The sequence below is a fragment of the Bombus vosnesenskii genome, unplaced genomic scaffold, assembly GCF_011952255.1.
Source record: "Bombus vosnesenskii isolate JDL3184/JDL3185 unplaced genomic scaffold, Bvos_JDL3184-5_v1.1 scf7180000013270, whole genome shotgun sequence".
In the NCBI taxonomy this organism is placed as follows: Eukaryota; Metazoa; Arthropoda; class Insecta; order Hymenoptera; family Apidae; genus Bombus; species Bombus vosnesenskii.
Genome location: NW_022882928.1, coordinates 2,375,290 through 2,396,836, shown reverse-complemented (window position 1 = coordinate 2,396,836; position 21,547 = coordinate 2,375,290). Strand labels below are relative to the sequence as shown.

Sequence of the window (21,547 nt, the reverse complement as noted above, 5' to 3'; positions counted from 1 at the left end):
ACGAGAATCGTAAAGTTCGCTTTGGAAAAATATCTGGAACGAACGGGTGGAAGCTCGGGGAGTAATTTAATGGCCGATAAGAATTATCGGAGAAACGACGAACATGCGATTATCAATCTGGCCGATTCGTTAGAAGATTAGGACATTCTCTGGTTGGTTTGACTAGCGAGAATTATCTGTTTCTCCGGCAGATAGCTTGGGCGCGTTGTTTCGTATCACTGCCGCTTCGTTACGGATTCCAATATGCACTGATGAGGATAATATCGATCTCGTGCACGCGAAACTCTGCTCTGCCTTATAACGTGATAGTACTTCGACGTGTTCCAGGTACATACGTATCTGCTAAAAAAACATTTTTTAGAAAGGAAGAAAATACGGGGCAGAAGAGAAGAAAGAGATTGAAGATTAAAAGATACCATTAAGGAAAGAGTCCTGTTCTCCGATGATCTTTAACGCTTCTCGTAGACGACGAAAAAGGTTACCTGCCCCCTTGAAACAGTTCGTCGTCTTTCGGTCTGGATCGTAAAACCGAAGAACTCACGGAGAAGACAACGTCGTCGAGAATCCTCGCCCTTGTTAAAACGAGATAACACGCACGGCCGAAGGAAGAGAGAATTCCAGGTTGCGTTAACGAATGGCTTCGCAAAACATATGGATCGAGCGCAATAAAGGTAACATGAAAAGTGATAAATTGTATGCCGGATTTGCAGCTCGTAATTGGCAATAAAGAACAGGAAAACCACGCATACGATCAAATACAACAAACGTTTCAACGATCGTACGTATACACGCTGATAAATAATTTATAACATTTACGAGCGATGTTGCGTCGTACGTTGGAGACAGTAGGAGTGGCAGAACAGAAGGAACGTACAAGGCAGGGCGAACCGTATGGAAAATTCAAGTTTCAGGCGTTCCTCGTCTTTTATCTCTTTCCTTTTCGTAGTCTTGATATTTAATTACACGTTTACACATTTGTGTAACAATATCGTTTCGCTGTCAATCAGCAAGTATGCGACGCGTATCACGCGGCGACCATCCTCGTGACACGCGATCAAGTATATGTCTGAAAACGAGTTCGTACAATCTATTTCCACGAGACTCGATTACCTATCGAAACAAACGTTACGCCGTCTAATGGAATATCACATTTGGCACGTGTCGCTCTTTGATGCGACGTGTCGAAGCTCGCGTAGAAAACGGTTTGGCGAGGAGAGAGGGTAGCTTAGAAAGTTAGGAAAATATCGCGATCGGAAAATACATCCACGCGTGTTTTTCTTCTTCTCCGATATTTTCTTTTCCGATTGTTTCGTACCGTAGGTTGTATCGCGTGTTCGATTCGGATCACTGGCATCACACGCGTCGTACGCACTCTGAACAATATCGACTTTTCGTTCGTACTTCGTAGATTGGAAACGGGGTGTGTATCGTAACAGGTAAAATGGTCTTTAGTTTAAAAGCGGATTATACGTTCTTCCACTGTGTTTCGAAATGCTAGCTGCGACTGAATTTTTTCACACATTTATCTGCCGCGGTACACTCGGTACAATATTTTTGTACCTTCTTCGACGAACGTTATTTTTTGCGGCACTGTTAAATACATTCTTAAGTAATGAAATGATCGATCCTCCGCGGAACGATGCAACGCTACATCGTCACGAAGCGCGTCGAATAATTCTAAGGAAACAAAAACAAAAAAGGAAACACAAAGAAAAATGCTAGAGTAGATAATTAATTAGGAACAATAGGAACGGATTTCATTTTTGAGCAAATCCTTAAACACCTAGTGGTGAGCCGAACATCCGGAACCACGCTGCCGGATGTCGGTTTAGTGATTAATTAACTCTATAAATAGCATTGCACCAGAACGGATGCACGATCTATCTAGATTACGTGTACTCGTTTATGCAAGTACATACGCCTTCGCGTGTAACAGTGTGTTGCTTATTCATTATAGAAACGCGTTTTATAAGATATTCGCGGAAGTGGAAGGCGTGATCGATCGATTTAACGAGAATATTCACTTCGCCTTCGCGCGCCAATCTTCCTAGAGATACAAACGTTCCATGCGCATTCCTCTCGAAACGATGCAAGATGTACAATAGATAAAGCAGCGTAATTATTCCCGTCTGCAGCATCGCAATAAGGAAATAGGTGTATACGATCGTATTTACGATATCGCGCTATAAATAAGATTTTTGACAGTATAGAATCGTAGCGAAGCTGCATCAAATAGAACATAGTACATAGGAGTAAAGCAATAATCCGTTCTTCCGGAGGCGCGTGTTGATATACAAACGTCTTCCTTACATTCTAAAATCCTTGCAATCCCTGTAAATTAACAGGAGATCGGCGAATTATCAATTATAAAGCATCGCAATGAATTACGTGGGAACCTTCGAGTAAAATCTCTTTATGAAAACGCAAGGCACGTAACAACGAACACATATCTTCCGTCATCGAACGATCTAGAAAAATATCTCACGACTCCCAACCATCCGTTGTAAGATACGAGAAGGCACGTCGGTGATTAAAAACAGCGTAAAAGCTGACAGCGAGTTCGCGACATGTTCACGCGCTACTCGGAATACGAAAAGAGCACTCCGACGTTTCATGGGAATACAAAGCTCGACCTTAGATTTGGACAGAATCTTTATACTCTGGACGGTATTCCTCTGACCATGGAATCGTCAGTTGCACCCTCCTGAACGTCTCGATAGACCGTTTTAGTTCCAAAGATCGACCGAGTTCGAAGATGGAACACGGACGAGCCCCTTTGCCACGTGTTCTCATAGCTGCGATGATCACGCTGGTCCTGCTGCCACCACACGGATTAATTATCGATTCGAGCAGTCGTGTTATAAATTATTTACGCGTTAGTATGTACAAACACACACGGTGGCCGACAACGAGAATACGTGATAGACTTCAGTCTTCGGCGTTCTGTCTTGCGCTCGACGTCGACCAGGACTAGGATGGATCGTCGCTGCATTTGTCGCCGTTCTTTTTAGTCTCCCACACGTTGATTCTCTTCAAGGGGTAACAGATCACAGCCGACAGAAAGATCAAGCTACCAGACAGGTAAAACGAGGCGTCGTAGCTTCCGGTTGCATCCATAAAGATACCTAAACAAATTGGACCGATGCGTCTTTTTATCGTATAATAGCAATTAACACGTTGAAACATACGAAATTACTTACACTTGTAAAAATAGATTAGACGACTTTCAAGCGTGTACTTATCCATCGTCGTCTTATCTTATCTGTATTTTCAATTTATGAAAGTATCTCATGAAATTTATTCCGCGATCTGTATCTCGCGTCTCGAGATCGATGCTAATTAATTACACGATCGAAACGGCATTAGTTGCCGGTGACTTTTGATTCAACATTCAAATGTATCACGATCGATCACTCTATCGTAAAGTGTAATAATATGAAACGTTCGTGATTTATATCGCTGTTGCACAACAACGTTCCGATATATTGTCGCGTAACATCCCCTCTGGGCATGAGAATCGATATTTTCTAATCACCTGCGAGAGGCGCGCCTACGGCAGCTGCCACGCCTTGAAACAAAAGAAGCAATCCGAAAGCGTTGGTCAGTTTCTCTAGTCCCAGGAGATCTACCACCAGGATCGATCGCAGCGAGGCGAAGACAGCTGCAATGACAGAAATTTTAACTCCATATCTACGGATTTGAAACACCAGAAACGATATCCTCGAGCTTGGTAACCACCATATACTTACATATGCTAGTGCCAAAACCGGCAGCGTAAAAGAACTGGTAGCCCTTGCTAAGAGATAATCCGGAGAAAATGGTGAAGAGGCCAGCGGCACTGATGAATATATTGTTGACGACCAACGCGTTAACTCCTGGCAAGCTGCTAGCCAATCCACACACGACACGGCCAATGGTGTTGCCGATACCGATCACAGAGACAAGAAACATAGCGGTCGAGGCCTCGATGCCTGCCAATTGGGCTCGATCTGCAGAACAGAATCGACCACGCTGGTTTCTTTCGTCTTTTTGGCGCATAGTCGATTTTTAAAACGGGACACTCGGTCGGATAAAATCGAACCGATATCCTTCGAGTTTTCTTCTCTTTTCTTTGGCGGATTCGATATTTTCGAAATGCCGCGAAGATAGCGGGGGAAAATGGGATACTTTTGTCGGCAGCTTTCGAAGCTTTTAAAAATGGGAAAGAAACGATTTGATGAAACGTGATACGATACCTGGGACGTACATAAAAGGTGTATAGAAGCCCATCATCGTAAGTCCACCGGATATAGCCAGGATCAAGAAAGATGGACTCTTAAGGAGACTCAAATCGAGCATTGTCGTCAAGATTCGGCGTACGCTCTCTGGACAGATGTAACAGCTTCCACTCTCCTCTTCGGCGACGTCCGTCGCAGTAGGCAAACGCGTGACAGACATGTGATAGCCAACGGACGATTGCTGTGCAAATGGAGGTTAAAAAATGTATGAATCGTTCGAGAGTGGTCGTGTCTACATGAAAAGATCCATCATTTACTGTTACAATTTGCAGACACCGTAAACTCGTGTAATTCGTAAAAAAATGTACTTTTTTCAAGCCAACTTGAAGCATTCGACGGTATTTCGTTCCGTTTTTTTACCTGCGATTTGTAATGCGGCAGTCTGTTCAGGGAACCGCCGTAAAAGATATCGTCCCTGTAGAACGGTCTCTGCGGATCCTTGCTGAATGGGTTTCGCCTGTTGCCCATCTTCAGCGATTTCTGGCTGCAGTCCGAGTCCGCGCGCAGTCGTCTACCGCTGATCGTATGTCTGCGAATCTGCCAACAATTTCCTCTACTCGCTTAACCAGAACGTACTGTTATCGCGGCTAAATGAATCCTGCTGGCACAGCAACTGCCATAAAAATGCCATAAAAGTTCAGTAGTGTCCGCAAACTACACGTATCGCCACGAGTATCCTAGCATAACCAATTGTTGATCTTTCTACAATTTGCGTCTTTTTCTACGAATCGTAAAACATCGTTCATCTTTTGGAATTCTCGCGAAGCTTTCGCAGAACGGTAGCTTGGCTCTGCATAACGATAAATAATTATTTATTTGCCCCTATTTACTCGGCCCGAGACAACCGATAACAACGTAGAACCCGTTTAACCCGCATTCTGACCCGTTTAAAAGTTAGAATAACGCGAGATGAGTGTTTTACGCTCACCGTGGGCACTTTGCCATTCAGTCTCTCCACATCTCCACCGAGGAGATTGTTCTCCTCTTCGACCATCTTCTCGTCCATGTTCACGTCCAACTCTGGATAGATCGGCACGGACAGCCGCTTCTCCGAGCTACTCAACTTCCTTTCCAGAGTTCGCAGCTCCGCGTGAATCTTATGAAGAGAATGCAACGACTTGGAGGCGCTGCAATAAGAAGTTTGTCAAATCAGCACCCACTGTCTGAAACCCAGTCCCCTTTCCTTCTACTTCTTCGTAGCTTAACGTTTCTTCTATCTTTACGAGTTTGTCGACTTAAGACTCGTTCATCGTGTTGGTTCGACCGCGTTTAACTGCTACTTTTCTTCTAACTGTAGCGTGCAACTCGCAGCACGTTTTACGCCTTAAATAAGAGACTGTAATCTCTACGAACAAAACTTGTACGAAGTTGGCAATTTCTATTTCTCGGAGTATTCCCTTCGAATTTATCGCAATTCATATTTCGAGTGAACATTTCAAAGTACATAAATAAAGGATTTTTTCTAGCTTTAAGATCGTAGTACTTTTGAAAAGTTGAAAATAGATGGAGATTTAATTATTACTTTACTATGTTGGGGTTGCTTCCAAGCAGCTCAGCAGCCGTTGGGTAATCGGTATTGTTATTGGTTCCAAAGAAACCGCTTCTGCCTGGTTGCATACAATGCAACGACGCCGTGGACACTCCCCTTGCCATCAAACTGCTTTTTACTTCTAAACCCGCGTTCTCCGGGCTGGATTTCACCTTAATCCGCGTTGACTTCAATGGACGGAACATGGCACCGAAAATGGCACAATTTAACAGCATTCCTATGACATTTCAAGCAACGTTCTGGAAATGTTCTAACGTAAAATACTTGTTTATTATATATCCGTATAATTTTTTTTTTAACCAGTTGACTACGTCGTTGACTACGTATACAGGTCATTGCTCGATTTTAACTAAGCACCCCGTAAGGGATTATCGTTAACGCAGTTAACGCGTTAATATCGCGAAATAGAAACTTTCGATCAGTCCTGGATTGAAACTGTTGTTTCAACTTCCAATATAAAAAATAAAGAAACGTTAAAACGAGTGGAAAACTTCGTCGATAACATTGGGCAAGCGAAAGTGTTTGAACAACGCTCTGTGGAAATACAATTCTAAAGTTTCCACTGTTTGCTCGAAAAGAGAGTGTCGAATGACAAAACAATGGAACGTTTGTCAAACACGCTACAAGACGATAACATCGATACTATCTTATTGACAAATCACCGAATCGATGATATCGTTGTTAAAGAATCTTAGAAAAATTCTCTCGAATTCAATCAAAGACTGGCGTTGCGATATCAAAGGTGGATCAACCGGATGTTTTATCGATTACCTGCTTGGAAGAGCAAGGCGCCCCTCCAACCGAATTGCTTCACCAGTATGTCTGAGATAGGCGCGAGCATGAAAGCGCCGATTCCGGATCCGCAGACCGCGATCCCGGTAGCCAGCGCTCGCCATCTTTCAAAATAAAATCCGGTAGTTATGACAGCCGGCACGTAAATCAGGCCTGCCCCGATACCTCCTAACAATGCAAGACACAAATACCACGTGAAACGGGAGAAATAGAAACGATGAATCACGGAATGGAATTTTTTATTTAAATCGTCGCTGCTCTACTTGGGACCCGCGTTTCGACGATCGCGCGACAGCAATTTTTTCTCTCTTTCTTTTTACTTCAAAAGGTTCCGGTTCTTTGCATATGAAAATTAAACGTTAGTCGAGAGCGCATCGTTTTATCGTGCGAAAGGAATTTTAACGAATTCTCCAGTCGCAATAATTTCAGTATGAAAGTTAACGTTAGTTTTAGGTGCACCCGTTCCTCCCTTTTGCCTGTCTTTTTTTATTCAAGAAATTTCGATCGCGAGAACGCGACGAATGGAAAGTGACGTCGTTCACGTGACTCGAAAGGGGAACGTTCTTTGCATGCAAAATGGAACACCAGGATAAAAGGGAAACTTTTCTGTCCAGGCGGTAGAAACTTGGTGCGGAACAAGCGTATACAGGGTGGTATATTCGAAAGAACGTAGCCGAATGTTCGCGCAGCTTCCAAGGTGTTACGTAGGTGTTACCAAAGACAAAAGTGCGTCGAAGAGTATGCAAATGCCTGGAAATCGTGCAAATTTGTCCAACATTGAAATTTGAACAACATTCGCAGCTTCCAACAGCCAAAACGTAACATTTCAGTACACTGTTGGACGCTCTACCCTGTACGTAGGATAAGAACTTACCGAGCACGCCGTAAGAGATATAGAGGAACTCGATGGAAGTGCTGAAGTACGACAGGACAAAGGCGCTGCAACTTATCACGCTTCCAAGGATCGCTACCAGACGAAAACCGTACCTGTTGGCCAATGCTGACACGAATGGGCCTGCGAATAAAACACAAGCGGTCCATACTGAAAATTAATTTATCGTTAAAATCAACGATATTGCGCGTTGAAAAGGGAAATGTCGTGTTATAATGCGCTGTAATCGGAATTTTGCTATCAAGTTATACGACGTTATAGAAAAAGCTAATTATACTTGGAGCTATTACGTTGACGGCTAATTAAGAAGATACTTTAAAAATAAATGAGATAAGTCAGGGAATAAAGCAGAAAGAATTAAGAAGAAAAATTAATTCGACGTTCGATACAAAATGTGTTTTTCAATTATCTCACGGCCTATCGGATGATTTATATTTATACGCTCTTTTTTTGTCACTGACCAGCCATAAGATAAAATCCAGACTGCAACGAACCAACCAGCGCCACTCTCGCCTTCGACACTGCGAAAGCTTCGGAAATATCGTTGAGAAAGACACCGAAGCTAAAAATGATGCCGTCCACGAAGAGGTTGCACATGAAGGAGGCTGCGACGATCATCCAACCCCATCCACCATCCGGTGGCACCACCATCTCCACCTCGATGCTCTGTCAACACCAACGACAAAAAGTTTTCACGTGCATGAAAATGTATTTCTACCAGAAGTTTCGTGCTTTCCTTGAAACTTTCCTTCGATTACCATGCTAATAGGCAACCAAAGACGAGCTAAAACACGATGCAGGATCGGTTTCTCGTTTCTTGCGGCTCAATTTTCGTTAGGTCGTCGTTTCAAGTTTCCAAGGTACTTACACGGGCCAACAAAGAACATCTGGCAGTTTGTAAAAACAAGAAGGAGATTCGGAAGCTGAAGGCAGGAAAGATCGTGTGGCTCGGTGGACGGCCAGCGACGAACGTTTCAACACCGTCATTCGTGGAAATTCACAAGGTGCTCGAGATCAAGGCTAAAGAATGTCTGAAACCGTCCAAGCCGGCGACTTTCGCGTTTTGCTAGACCGCGCGTGACCCAAAACTCTGACGTGTTATCGAACCGACGACCGCGACCGCGACCGCGCCATGTGACGCTGATACCGATTCACTTTAACAGAGAACTCGATTTATGAATTACTACGGCCAGTATTTTTAGTCTCGTGCAACGATATCGCCGACGATTGTTGCTAATCTCTTTACAGAGCATCGGAGCAGCTCCGCGTTTCGCAAGTTTCGCCACTGTTCCAGCATCGTTGGAACTTTTCTCTCGCGCACGTTGTACCCAAGCTGACCGCTCTTCTCGGCAAAACGAATACGTAAATCGTAGAGTAACGTTCGCAAATTTTAAATATCTTTCGGATCTCGTATCTGGCAAGCTTCTTCCCTGTTAGCTTTCTTATAGTGGAAAATTTACGAAAATAACCGAGCCAGTCACTGAAAATACATCGTTTGAAAGGAATATCAACGATCATCGAGGTGTCGTATTCTACGATTAACAGCGGTAACGTCGCTCATCCCGAACGAACCGATCCCTGTCGTCTGATTTGCACAGTCCGTACGACTACCGAAGCGCGATACAGATACGTTCAGATCAGTCCTGCAGTGTCTCACCTCGTTATTGTTATCTCGAAAGTCTTCCAACTGCAGTTCCTCGTTCCTGCAATTGCCTCCATTCTGCTGCGGTACCTTGCTGACTTGTTCATCCACTTTATTCTCCAATGACGCCATCATCGTCCACGGTTGACTGGAACAGAGGATGGACCGTTGCAAAGAGCGTGATAGATCGTGAAAATAAAAAGAAAGAGATGAATCGAAACGAAGGCGAACGCGACGAAGATAAGGTCGAAAAGCGAACGACTACGTTCGTACGTTTTGTAATTTGTATATCATTATCTATCAGCGAGTAACTTGATTAAGTATTTGTTTGCATCGTGCTCGATCCGCGCTGCGACTCGCCGTACTCGTCGTGCACGATGCTACATAACGTAAATACGCGTGTATTATCATACCTATAAATTATGCACGTGCACGCGGTGCCGCGAGACGGGGGAGGAATCGACGACGAGACTTTCCTTCTTTCCGCGACCTTTCTCTCCTTTACGACCCCTCCTCTACCAACCCTGTCCAACGAAGGGTCGTAATATCGAAGATGTCAATGGGATATAACGAGCACAAAGTCATAAAGCGCACATTGCAACAGGCGAACGTTGAGATGGACGAGATGGATCGCGAAAGAAATGGAAAAAGCGTCTAGACACGGATTGGCTTCACTCGCGGACAACTGGAATCCTCAACTGGAAGTGTGCTACTGTGCAGCAGTCTGTGTGAATCATAGATTTTATAGCCAGTTTTATGTAGCATACAATATGTCGTAAACGTGGCGATGGGAGCCAACAGTGGCCGGTATCAGGAAGAAAGTGACGTCTCGATAAACATCCGACGAGTGGGCGGAATTACGGACGGATATCGTCGAAGAAAACAAGTCTCGTGCGGTTCCACGCTTCTGTCTTTCGTTGTTTCATCAGCAGCCAGCAGTTTCGTAACCAGCTGGTCCAGTTTGATACGATTACGGCTAGTATGAGGTAGGTCAAGGACGATGTGACTGGATAATGTTACTTACCAACATTTACCAACGAGCACAAGCAATTATCGGAAAAAGAATCGTCATCTACGTTCGTTCAAACGAGCCACGGGCCACTACGCGAAATCGAAAGGAAAAGTTCGGTTGAAACGTGACGAATCGCACTAATTCTGATTCACTGGAACGAGGACACGCGTACCTCGACCATTGACCGTGATGTTCAACGTACAACGAAGAACTCGATTAAGGACGAAGTTTCTGCTGAGAAAATTTCTCACAGCTGATACGGCCACATACACGAAGTACAGTCCCACGGGCGAAAGAGCAATCAGCTCGTTAAATTGCCACACGAACAATCGACCATGCCGATCCCAAACGGGTTGATAGTTCAAGTCACGTGCCGATTGTTCGGTATGTTCGGCCGGCCTTGACCTTTCTCAATGTTCTTGACCGACCTTCAGCCGAGAATGAATTTCAACGTTGGAAGCATGTGCTCCGTTAGAGTAACCTCGAGTTTTTTAATCGTTGCCGATGGAAATCTATATATCACGATTGCATAAGTAATCACGATATTCTTGAAATGAATGTTAATAAGATATTGGAAAAACGGATCGACATAAATGTTTCATAAAAAATAGAAGCTTTACGAAGATAAAAGTAATAAATTGTCATTACATACCATGCATTACGTGCATTTAGGATTTAGCCATGAAAAAAAATAACTTTTCACACAAGGCTGAAGTATTTGAGAGCGAACGAATAACTTGGAACGCTCCTACACAGGCTGCGAAGTTGACCAAGGAATGGTCCACCTGTCTGTTGTTCGCGAAACACCGGAAGATAGTCTGTCGTCGATGGTTCGACGATGGTAGGACCATGGACAATTGATCGGCCGAGAACAGGCCGCTGCTCTAATAAACGGGCGTGTTTGTATGTCGTATTCTGTGAATGATAAGATACGGCCTATGTTAGCCAATTTCGCGTCGTTTGCGTATCAAACAAAACGCATCTCTGAAAACACGGTAAATCGTTTTAATCTCTGTTTACTATGTATTCTCTTACAACGCTCACAAATCTTTCAGAGCATCGTGATATCGTTGATGGAAGAACGAAAGGAAATAAATTCCGAGATTTCGGAAGAATAATATTTCTCTTGGAATTAATTCGTTCGCTACTGCTTTCTAAATTACAACGCGTTTATCTTCGCGTGATTGTCGGCTTCCTAAACGCACGAAAGTCGAGCTATCGTGGAAAAAGTTACGCATTCCAGGATCACCGAGACAACAATCGTCACGAATTAACATCGTACTTCACCTTCGAGTCGAAATTACCACAGGAAATTGCCAGATAAGCTTACCAAGATTTTGATAAACGCAAGATTGCATCTCGTATTAGCGACTTGATCGAAAGATTTCAGCGACGATTATTCGATACTTTGGATTATCTCTCGATTCGATCGATCTTGTTTGCCAGCTTGTCGATAGTATCGCAACCGTCTTTAGTTTGGATAACAATACGATGGTAATAGACGTACACATACGTATAGAGCACAGACTCGATCGAATCCGAAACATTTTCCCGTTACTTTCCTCGACGAACATTTCGTTCACGATCGTTCTACCAACGTCCCATATTTCTCGCACGAGCGTCGAAATTACTTCAAACAAAAAATCCTCGAAAACGGTTTGGGTCAACGTCCCCTGCGTGTTCCTGTCGCCCGTTATTCCTTCTGGTCGTCGTTGGACACAAGGTCGTAGCAGATATAAATACGAATAACCACGGATAATCTGCTTCGATCTAGCCCAGAAGACAGAAGGGAAGAAAACGAAGAAGGGGACGAAGCAGAGATTTCGACACTGGCTGGTTAACGCCAAATGAAACGGTCCAGGGTCCTGTTGGTCCACGTGTAACCACGACGTTCTCTGACGAAGCCGTATCGTTGCACGGTTTGACGAGTATTGTGCAAATAGGATTGTGTAAACTCAGCCTGCTGATAAGGGGAGCGCTTATTTTTAGTAAGTCGCGGCTAACTCTCCGTCCACAGCTTCCTACGAACCTTTAAACCACCCGAACGCACCGGATATCGCAACGTTGTCCAACGGTCGTCGAAATTTTGTTAGAAAGGCAACGAATTCGTGGCCAAATCGAACTCTTATCGACTCTCGGTCCTACAACAACTGGGGTGTGCTCGGGGTTTCGAACGGCTGCCGTTAGGCTGCCATTGAAACGGTGATAATTGATGCTCTAATTAATTGATAACTACGAGCTAGAATGGCACTCGTTGTAGGGTTAATTACCTACGACGAAGAAATTAAGAATAGGCATTTTCTATCGATGATAACCACGTTCTCAGAACGTATTACGAAAATTCAAATAGCCAACGTCGGGGGGCAACTTTTTGCGCTACGATAACTGGAATTTGCAACGATCGAGACACGTAATCGACATACTCCAACGATTACGGTCTAATCGATAGCCGTGGACCGGAGCAACATTCGAAGTTACGTTAAGTATCTACCGCGGCCAGCAAACTGAGAACATGAACATTCTCGTTTGGAGACCGTGTTATAGAAATTAAAGCGAACAAAGTGGAGATCGGTTTTCTTATTTACACAACGTGCACAGCTGTTGCTCGCTAGTCGTAGGTGTTTCTGTCGTCCTTAAGGCCGAGTTGCACAAAATTTGAATTTAACGAGCACCTGTAAACTGCGACAAGACTATTCAACTTTCTAAACAGCTGATATTACAGTTTACACAGTACCTGAGGGTAAATTTACTTTGTTGCTTGCTTACGTTACACCACTTTCAGCGGACATCCTAAACACAGTCGAGGTATCCCGATAAGATTCTCAGGATAATCAGAGGATCGTTTGAAAGATTCAACTTGCGAGTCTTGAGACTCGGCTACGCACCGATATCGATTTACTTTTCATAATAACAACATTGTAAATCCAAACACGTACGAAAAGTGCCGACATCTGGATAAACGATCATCGCCGTCTCCGTTTCAACACTCTGCTACGTATAAACTACGCGGCTAGAAATATTTATCCCTGGGGAAGTTAACTAACGATGAGAATCTATAAATGCGAGGGACCACAATTTCGAGAGCTCCGAGGGACCGAAAAAGAAACATCCAGTTTCTTGTTGTGTAGTGGAAAAGTCTTGCGATAGGGTCTCCAACATTGAGAAAATAACCGGATACACGGAAGCAAGCAACGGTATATCGAACCGACACCGACGAAGATATTTTCTCGAAATAATCCCCCGGTTGTATGGTGCGTGCTCTGAGAATAGAGTCAGGCTCGCCTAATAATAGCGATATAAAAAGAAGGCCCATTGGAGCAGTTGTGTCGGTAGAGCGAGACGCGGAAAAGGAAATCGAAAGGATATCGATGGATCGGTGCTTCAGAAACGAGAAGAGGCAATTATCGATGGAAAGCGGATAGATAGCCATTATCGTGTTGGATACTGGACACAATGCACTGGCCCGTTTATTCGAGAATTCGTTCCTGGCTCGATATCAAACGCATCGGATTCTGTCTTTTTCTTTTCTCTGCATTGTTCGTTCTTCGCCGTCGTAGACAACGTACGCGACGACGAAACGAAGCGAATACCTGCGACAAGCTGGTGAACCGTCCAGCCGAATCGTCTTCCATCGCTCTGTTCCATAAACAAATTGCCTTATCGCGCGCAGTGATTGTCAGTTTTCTAAATTTTTATTTCCATCTGTTTATAGCGGGACAAAGAGCGGCGTCCGTTGAAAGACGTAATTTAAAAATCGTAAACGACGTTACTAGCCACGATCGTTTCAGACAGACTGACCGATTGTAAAAGTTCCGTTGGGGTAGTTATATTTCTTGGAACGTGTCTATTCTGGCGTGAAAGTTTTCCAATCAGCGTTTGAAAAGTTTTGTTGCTTTCGCTGGCCTCTTACTCGTGTTGCTCGGGATACAGATAAAATAATATATATAGTCGAAGAATTCGATCGTTTTATTATTCAAAACTGTCCGAAATAAGTCGAACGATTACCCTTCTGCCAATTTACAATTTTTCAAGAGCAGCCAGTTCGCGGTAGAAATTCTTTTATTTGGAATTTTAGAATTCTACGAAGAATCGAATCTGCGCAATTTCCACGCGAAACCATCGACCACGATACAAATAAACGTGGCTCTCGTCAGCAAATGCAAACATTCCGCGAGAAACCGAAGAAATAATCTATTTATTCGTTGCAAACGAATAAGATCTAACGAAGTAGATTTGACGATAGCTGCGACCGTATTGAACGCGTCTTCCTGGAAACGCCGCGGAAACACACTATTCGTTTTGATGGCGGGAAAGAAGCCCTCGTTAGGGGCTCGTTCAATTCTATTTAAGCGGCATATTGTGCCTAATTGGAAAATTGTCAGGTTTTCAATTGAATTTTCATGCAACGTTCGCTTTAATTATCGCCGACCGGTAACAGGATGCTCTTTCTAACGAAGACGCGGTCGATCGAGCAACGACTCGTAGAATCCAAGTTGCGAATGCTGCTATCGTTCTCGTACAGAATTCGAATTCGAATTCGATATCGAACACCGCGATATTACATCATTCCGTTGCCTCGTACTTTTCGATATACTTTTCCGTTATTATTGTCTCGAGAAAACTTTTATTCGACTCTCCGATGTCGAGGAATCGTCGATAGCCGAGCAAAGAGGAAACTCTTTTGCTGCCTTATCTCGTGCAACTTCGACACTTGGAATAATAGTCGAATGGAAAATTATATGCGCGGTGCGAGTCGATATCGTGTATAAATATTGAAACAAACCGCAGTATGTACTTCGGGGTATACACCGGAATGGAGGACGTCCGCGCATCGCTTTCTGACCCGATAAATCAAACGACCGATCGTACCAATATTTGCATGTTTCCGTACAATCGTCGGTGATATTCAAGTTAATGCATTATCGTAACGAACGAATCTTAACGCGCATTGTCAAGACGTTTTTATCTGTGGCTAGGAATTTCGTAAATACTCGACACTATTAAATTATCTGTGTTTCTGGAGTATCGACATGGAAAACAAAACGAGCTGTGTGTTCACGGACATCGTATCTCTGACAAACTTTCGACTTTACATCTTCGATATACCGTAAAACCGTGATATCTGAAATTCGACCGATCGGTGAATTATCTACTTTTCCAGAGTATCGAAGGATGGAACGAACGATCGCCACTTGTTCAAGATTTCCGTGTTTACGAAACTTTTTCATTTCCCGCCTATCGAGATCGATCGCCGATTAGATAAATCGACGAGATGTTCAACGCAATAACCGATAACTAATCGACAAAACATTTGCTCGCGTTACAGGTATTTTAAACTGCGTGAAAGTGTCGTTTATCTCGAGCACACGACACGTTCAAAATGTAAAGTTGGTTATCGTACAAGTAAATCCGTTCCTATCTCGTTTAGATAATGTAATTAGCGCCATTACTATCTGCTTTTCTCCGTGTCGTGATTGTTCTAAGGAAATTGATATCAAAGGTGCCGTGTAATTTGGTACTCGTTGCAATCGTAATATCGCGATATCGGTGCTTCGATATCCAACATCTCAATTTTTTGCTAGTCCAAACGAAAAGCGTACCGCGTAAACAATACGCAGCTGCCGGAGTAGCCGGCGGAGACTCGCTTCGATGATTCGTCGGTGTTTTTTAAAATCAAGATCGAAATTCTATCTCGAGTAATTTAAAAAAAAAAAAAAAAAAAAAAAAGACTGAAGCCAGTTATCGGACGATTTCTCGAAGCTCCGTTGATTCGACGAAGGGAGATCTTCGAATTTGTACGAGGCAAAGTGGCTGGAACTCGAAGAGTTTCGCTCGAAAGCCAATGTAGATCAAAAGTTGGACGAAAAAATCGCAAAAGAGGAAGTCTGTTGAACGGTAGCACGACGAATCCCTTATTTAGTTCCGCTGCGGGCCTCGTTGCCCCTCTCGAGAAATTGATTAGGGCGAAACTCGTGGGCCAGCTCCCATTCACTCGGACCGTCAACGTGAATGACTCGACCGCTGAAAAGGCACCGGTAATACAATGAACGATTCTACACGTAGTATGTACCTACGAATCGTATGGCCGAGTAAGCGATCTTCTTCTCGAGGCCACGTGCTGAGGCCAAAGTTCAACAGGACTTATCTTTCAGATTTTTCGCACACGTTTATTTACCAACATTATTCGCGATTCAACGCTATATCGACGATGGACTGTGTTTCAGGAATAGACCTAAAACGGGCTAATAAACCCGACATTCCTTTTGCAGGCCACTCGACCCAACCCACGCGTCTTTGTCTCTCCGCGTTTCTCGCTATGCTTGTTTCTCTCTCATCTTGAGAAGCTTGGCCAGGTCAGGAAAAAACGGAAACGCAGAATCGTGTTTGCTTACCATTAAGCGTTAACACGCGATTTTACCAGGCGCTTTTCTCTCATAGTTTTACGTGTCTTACCGAACGAGCCGAAGCGGAAATTAAATAGAACGACGATCGATGAAATATTCGAGACATTTGAGAAACAGAAAAAACACCGGCTACTAAATAATAATAAGGCGATCGTCGATGATCATAGGCTTGTTTGCGCGACACCGCAATGATTTCATTCTGCTCGTTGTAATTGCTGGTTATTCGCGAACGAGGACGCGAAAGATAATTATTATACGGGTTTTTCAACGCGATCGTGTAAAGGAAAAGACTGATCGAGGAACAACGATCCGATTGACTTTTTTTTTCTCGTAGGGGAAATAAAAATGATGTTTTTATACATGGACTGAGGGGCACGTATCTGTTTCCGAGTTGGGAAGCGGATCGAAAGATAAGCCGGAAAGGGAATGGAAAAAGAAATTAACGCAGGCGATTTTCATACGCGAGACAAGGTCGATTCGTTGAGCGGCTCTCATTACGGATTCGGAATTAATATTCCGATCTGGTCGGTCGAGCAGCACGCATGCGCGTGCTACGCGCGCACGATCCTTACCGTATGGAAATTTCGGAAACGACGCTATTTCGTCTGGTCGAACGTCATCGGCATCGGAGATAAGTTATGTTTTTATTATCGAACGGGACAGAAAAAAGCAGACGTCTTGGTTCGGTCTCCCGTCGATAGCTACAGTCTCGTAGACTCGATCGACGATAAGCGAGAAAATGTATGCACACACGCGTGAAACAAGATACGTGTGTCGGAAAAGAGAGAAGAACGTAGAAAGACGCGTGTCCAACTTATCGTTGCATCTTTCGTAATTGATAATTTCGTAATAACAATAAGGAACACGTAAAACAAGCTTACGTGTGTGCACGACCACGTGCAAAGGGATGCTGCGGAGCGCGCATGCGCGAACCTCGAGGCGGGAAGTGCGCTTAAGCGTCGATGGAATACAAAACACAACAGAACACGTATACATAGACGCGATCGCAAGCGTGTACTCCTACATGTGCACTACACACGCGTTTACACTACCGTAAACTGAAAGAAACGGAAGAAATGAATGAGAAGCTTTTCGTATGCCCGTACACACGCGCACATATGTAACGGTTACTATGTACACCGCGACGAGAGATACATCTGGTTAAACCTGAAACGGTTAAGGCCGGTTGATTACCTTTCCTCGTCAAGCCACTGTCACCGACTGCCGAAATTCCAGGGAGCGGGTGCGAAGGAAAGAGGCCAGAGAGGAACGCGCGCGTGTTCGTGGCCGCGTCGTGCGCGTGTACTAAGACGGTACGCGCGATGTGCCCGAGAGTAAGCGCGATCTGTGTATCCCGTCGGGTGTGCACGGCTTCCATCGGTCACCGATAACAACCGAATGCCAGATTGGTCCGTTTCGAGCTCACAGGATCGTCTCGTTGGACACATGCTCCGACTCATACCGCCAGATGATCTGCTGCCGGAACGAAGCGTGACGTAACGAGCGTAGAAAGTTACGATTATATTAAATACGAAGGTTTCTTCGAAGTTTGCCAGTAATCGAATCGCCGTTTCCCTCGATCTTCGTCTTCTTTGCGTTTGTCCGCGAATCGAGCTTCTTCTACAGAGATTCGAGGTTATCTCGATAGAGACGACGGAACCTGACTCGCAAAGAGTAAAGCGAAATTCTCACGACCGTTGATCGATCGCCGATGGATCGCAGTCGATCGTTAGCTACGATATACGTGCACGCGTTAAATCTAATCGAGATCGACGATCGACGTTCGTTCGATGCGAGACGAATCGAGACGGCTACGATTCGCGCTCCGTTCGATCGACAATCGAAATCGAAACACGCCACCCTCTTGGTTACGAGATCGAACGGCTGCACTTAGAAGCGCTAACGAGCCGCGGTTAAAACGGCCGATACGCGGCGCCGCGAGTTCCGTTGATCGTCGATAAGGACTCCGGAGGCGACTGTCCGATAACCCGAATCAGCGGAGATTGTGTGACCACCGAACCACTCGGCAACCCGTTTCGACGTTTCCAACCACAAGACGCGGTGATAGTGAACTCGATGACGTAATTAATGGCGAAAAGGTTTATTATGGAAGTGGCTAGGCGCACGCGTCCTTGCCTCCCGTTCGTTTCGCGGTAATACTCGTATATTAACGAAATGCATAGAATATTATGATTGCGCATCGGGAAAATTGTTGGTTAAGCGTATTTCAAGTACGGCCTGCTTTTTATATTCGATTAGTTTATCGTAATACCGATTGCGTTTTTGTTGTGTGGCGGCTTTTGTTCGTAGCGTCGTTATCAGTTGTAATTTGACAATTCCATAATTCAAACGCCGATAAAAGTTCTGAAAAATTTTACACAGCGACGGTTGTCCGGTATCTGTGAACAATTTAGAAGCAGCCATTTGCCAACAAATTTTCCCCCTTTCCATAGAAAAACACGATAAATTTCTATAATACCGATGCGCTTGTGCAGTTTGAGTATAACCAAAGCGATCCATGACTCGTCAATTGATAAATCGGATGATTAAAACTGGTTCGTGTACAAGTTTCGCTAGTTCCCGCGTGAAAAAGGGCGGCGTGCAGTGCCGACGCACGACTACACGTGCCACGAATACGCAGTATCGCGTCGTGTGGCGCGAACTCGCATGGCGCAGAAATACACACCAGTTCTCTTTTTGCTTGATCGTGCGTTCGACAGATCTAAGAATACGTATATTTAGTTCTCTGGACTGTTGTACGCGGAGATAAATCGTCGTTTTCGATCTTCTTTAAAAGCGTCGCGAACGCGATCTTAATTACCGTGCACGTGAACAGCTCGCGAGACAATTTTCTTTTACAGGAATTTATTTACGTTGCTCGTTGCATTCTTCTTGCTATCGAGCATTAGAGTTATTCCCACGAATCGACCGCGATTCATCCTCGTTCCTTGCCGCGATGTATGTGTATATATATATATATATCTTCACCACCGAGATAAACTTCACAGAAACGAACGGCAATCCACGTGTATCGAGCCCCGTGAATGCGGCGTATATCATCGAGCATGTACCGAAATGCACTCACGTATGCGTCATGATTGTCGTCAACGAAGCACGAACTTCGGATGTCACACTCGCGCAAGTCGTATCCTGGTGTCGACTGCTTCGCTCGAAGAAGAAGTGAGAACAGACCGAGGGGACGAGTGCCATAAAAATCGGCAGTGGTGTTGAAGTTCGAGACCGTATGCGAGAAAGATAGAAGATAGAGCGAGAATAAGAGAGAAAGAGAGATAGAAAGAGAGAGAGAGAGAGAGAGAGAGAGAGAGTGAGAAAGGGAGAAAGGAGAGAAGAAGGAAAAGAGACGAAGGAGAAGAACGGGAAAGAGGCGAAAGGCACGCGGTGAACTGATGGAAAAAGTACGAGGAAGTCCCGATAAACGACGACGAGCCACTTGCAATTCTCGCGCGACAGAACGGAGGCGGTGTTTCGCCAAACCTCCGCTCGTTTTCTTGCGTTTCGCCCCTCCTATTGCACGGTGGCGCTTAAACGAAAGTGTAAGTTTACTTAAGGTAGGTCGCGCCAAGAATATACGCCTATTGCACGACGAACTCTCGTACCGTTCCTTCGGGACGGAGAGAGGGAGGGAGATAGAAAAGAGTTCACTGCAAAGTGATGACGTTCTACGATTCACCAGAGCATTTGCGTGCTCCTCTTCTTTTTTATACATGTATGTCTTGTAAAGAAAACAGAGAAACCATCGGCCGAATGCGAAAACGTTTCTACAATTTCGTGTTTGCCAGATACGAGCCTTCGAACTTTTTGGCTTGGCCTTTCACTGCACGGTGATTTGATCCTTGATATTCAAACGTCCCGCCTTCATAAACGTTACAAACATATATATATATATATAGTGTAATTTTGAGCACTTCTTTGAAAATATATATGCACGTATATTATATTAACTTATTCCAAAGAAGCGCTCAAAATTACACTCCGACAGTTTTAATATTAAGGAGAAATAACTAGGTAATGTTGGTTTAATGTTTGCAATAACGTAGACGTATTTATTCCTTTTGTTTTCATGTGGACGGTAAATCGCAAAGTTTCAATGGCAACGTGTTGTTGCAAATACGTAATATTTACGATATGCGGCAGATTGGGAAGAAGAGTCGAATCGTTAAGGGTTCGATGCCGACGAACCATCGTTACGATCGCTGACAATAATGCAACCTGGTTGACGTATTACAATATTTTATTGCTAGTAATTTACTGCGTATTCGTGATTTACATGCGGCAAGAAAAATAACGTGAAAACGCACGGAGAATAGTCTGCGAACGAAAACAACGTACGATTTAAAAAAGCGAGCGGGGATACGCGGATACTCGTACTTGAGCGCGAGTATCGTTCGTGGGAACTATGGGAAAATATGTACGTATTATTAATAAATAAACAAGTCAACGCAATATTTCAGTAATAAAAATTCATAATTCCTCTTCAATTTCAATAAACGTCGCCTAATACATTTGTCCTTCTTTGTACCATAGCATATATACTTCACTTTTTTTTTTTTCTTTTATTGTTTTCCTTTTTTAACATATGCACAGGATTAAGTCGTGCGCATGTGTGTTGAAACGTTCGTTTATATATGTATATATATACATGTATACACGTATCATGTATATGTGTATATATACATATATATGCATCTATTATGCACACACGACACACACATACTTTGCGTATCTCTACTAGAATCCCGCCTGTTCTTACTAACATACATACATACGAAACATGCGCATGCGAAATGTCACATGAACACGCGCGTCGATATTATATATACTCTATATGTGTGTAAGTGTAACTGGTAGCACTTTTGCCGCGGCGACACGCGTGCACACATATACCTTTTCGACTGAATAACATGTATACATTATATTCCAATTCAAATCACAAAAACACGGTCTCCTGTACGACAATC

At 44.0% G+C, this 21,547-nt stretch overlaps 1 protein-coding gene across 5 annotated transcripts; it reads right to left on the bottom strand.

Moving 5' to 3' along the window:
• Window positions 1-1,302: 1,302 nt before the first annotated feature.
• LOC117230917 (monocarboxylate transporter 10) lies at window positions 1,303-20,028 on the bottom strand. 5 transcript variants are annotated; one of them, XM_033488821.1, is made up of 12 exons: window positions 19,654-19,778; window positions 9,168-9,300; window positions 7,972-8,176; window positions 7,493-7,633; window positions 6,598-6,786; window positions 5,800-6,043; window positions 5,206-5,404; window positions 4,638-4,814; window positions 4,236-4,458; window positions 3,750-3,989; window positions 3,536-3,661; window positions 1,303-3,125 (listed from the first exon to the last, which is right to left on the bottom strand). In XM_033488821.1, exons 1-12 carry the CDS (start codon window positions 19,776-19,778, stop codon window positions 2,971-2,973), a joined length of 2,157 nt encoding a protein of 718 aa, XP_033344712.1. In that variant the 3' UTR covers window positions 1,303-2,970. The 5 variants fall into 5 exon arrangements, 4 of the variants coding, with proteins under 4 accessions (XP_033344712.1, XP_033344714.1, XP_033344715.1 ...); XM_033488823.1 differs by lacking the exon at window positions 19,654-19,778 and adding an exon at window positions 17,763-19,425; XM_033488824.1 differs by lacking the exon at window positions 19,654-19,778 and adding an exon at window positions 9,566-9,654.
• Window positions 20,029-21,547: the final 1,519 nt, after the last annotated feature.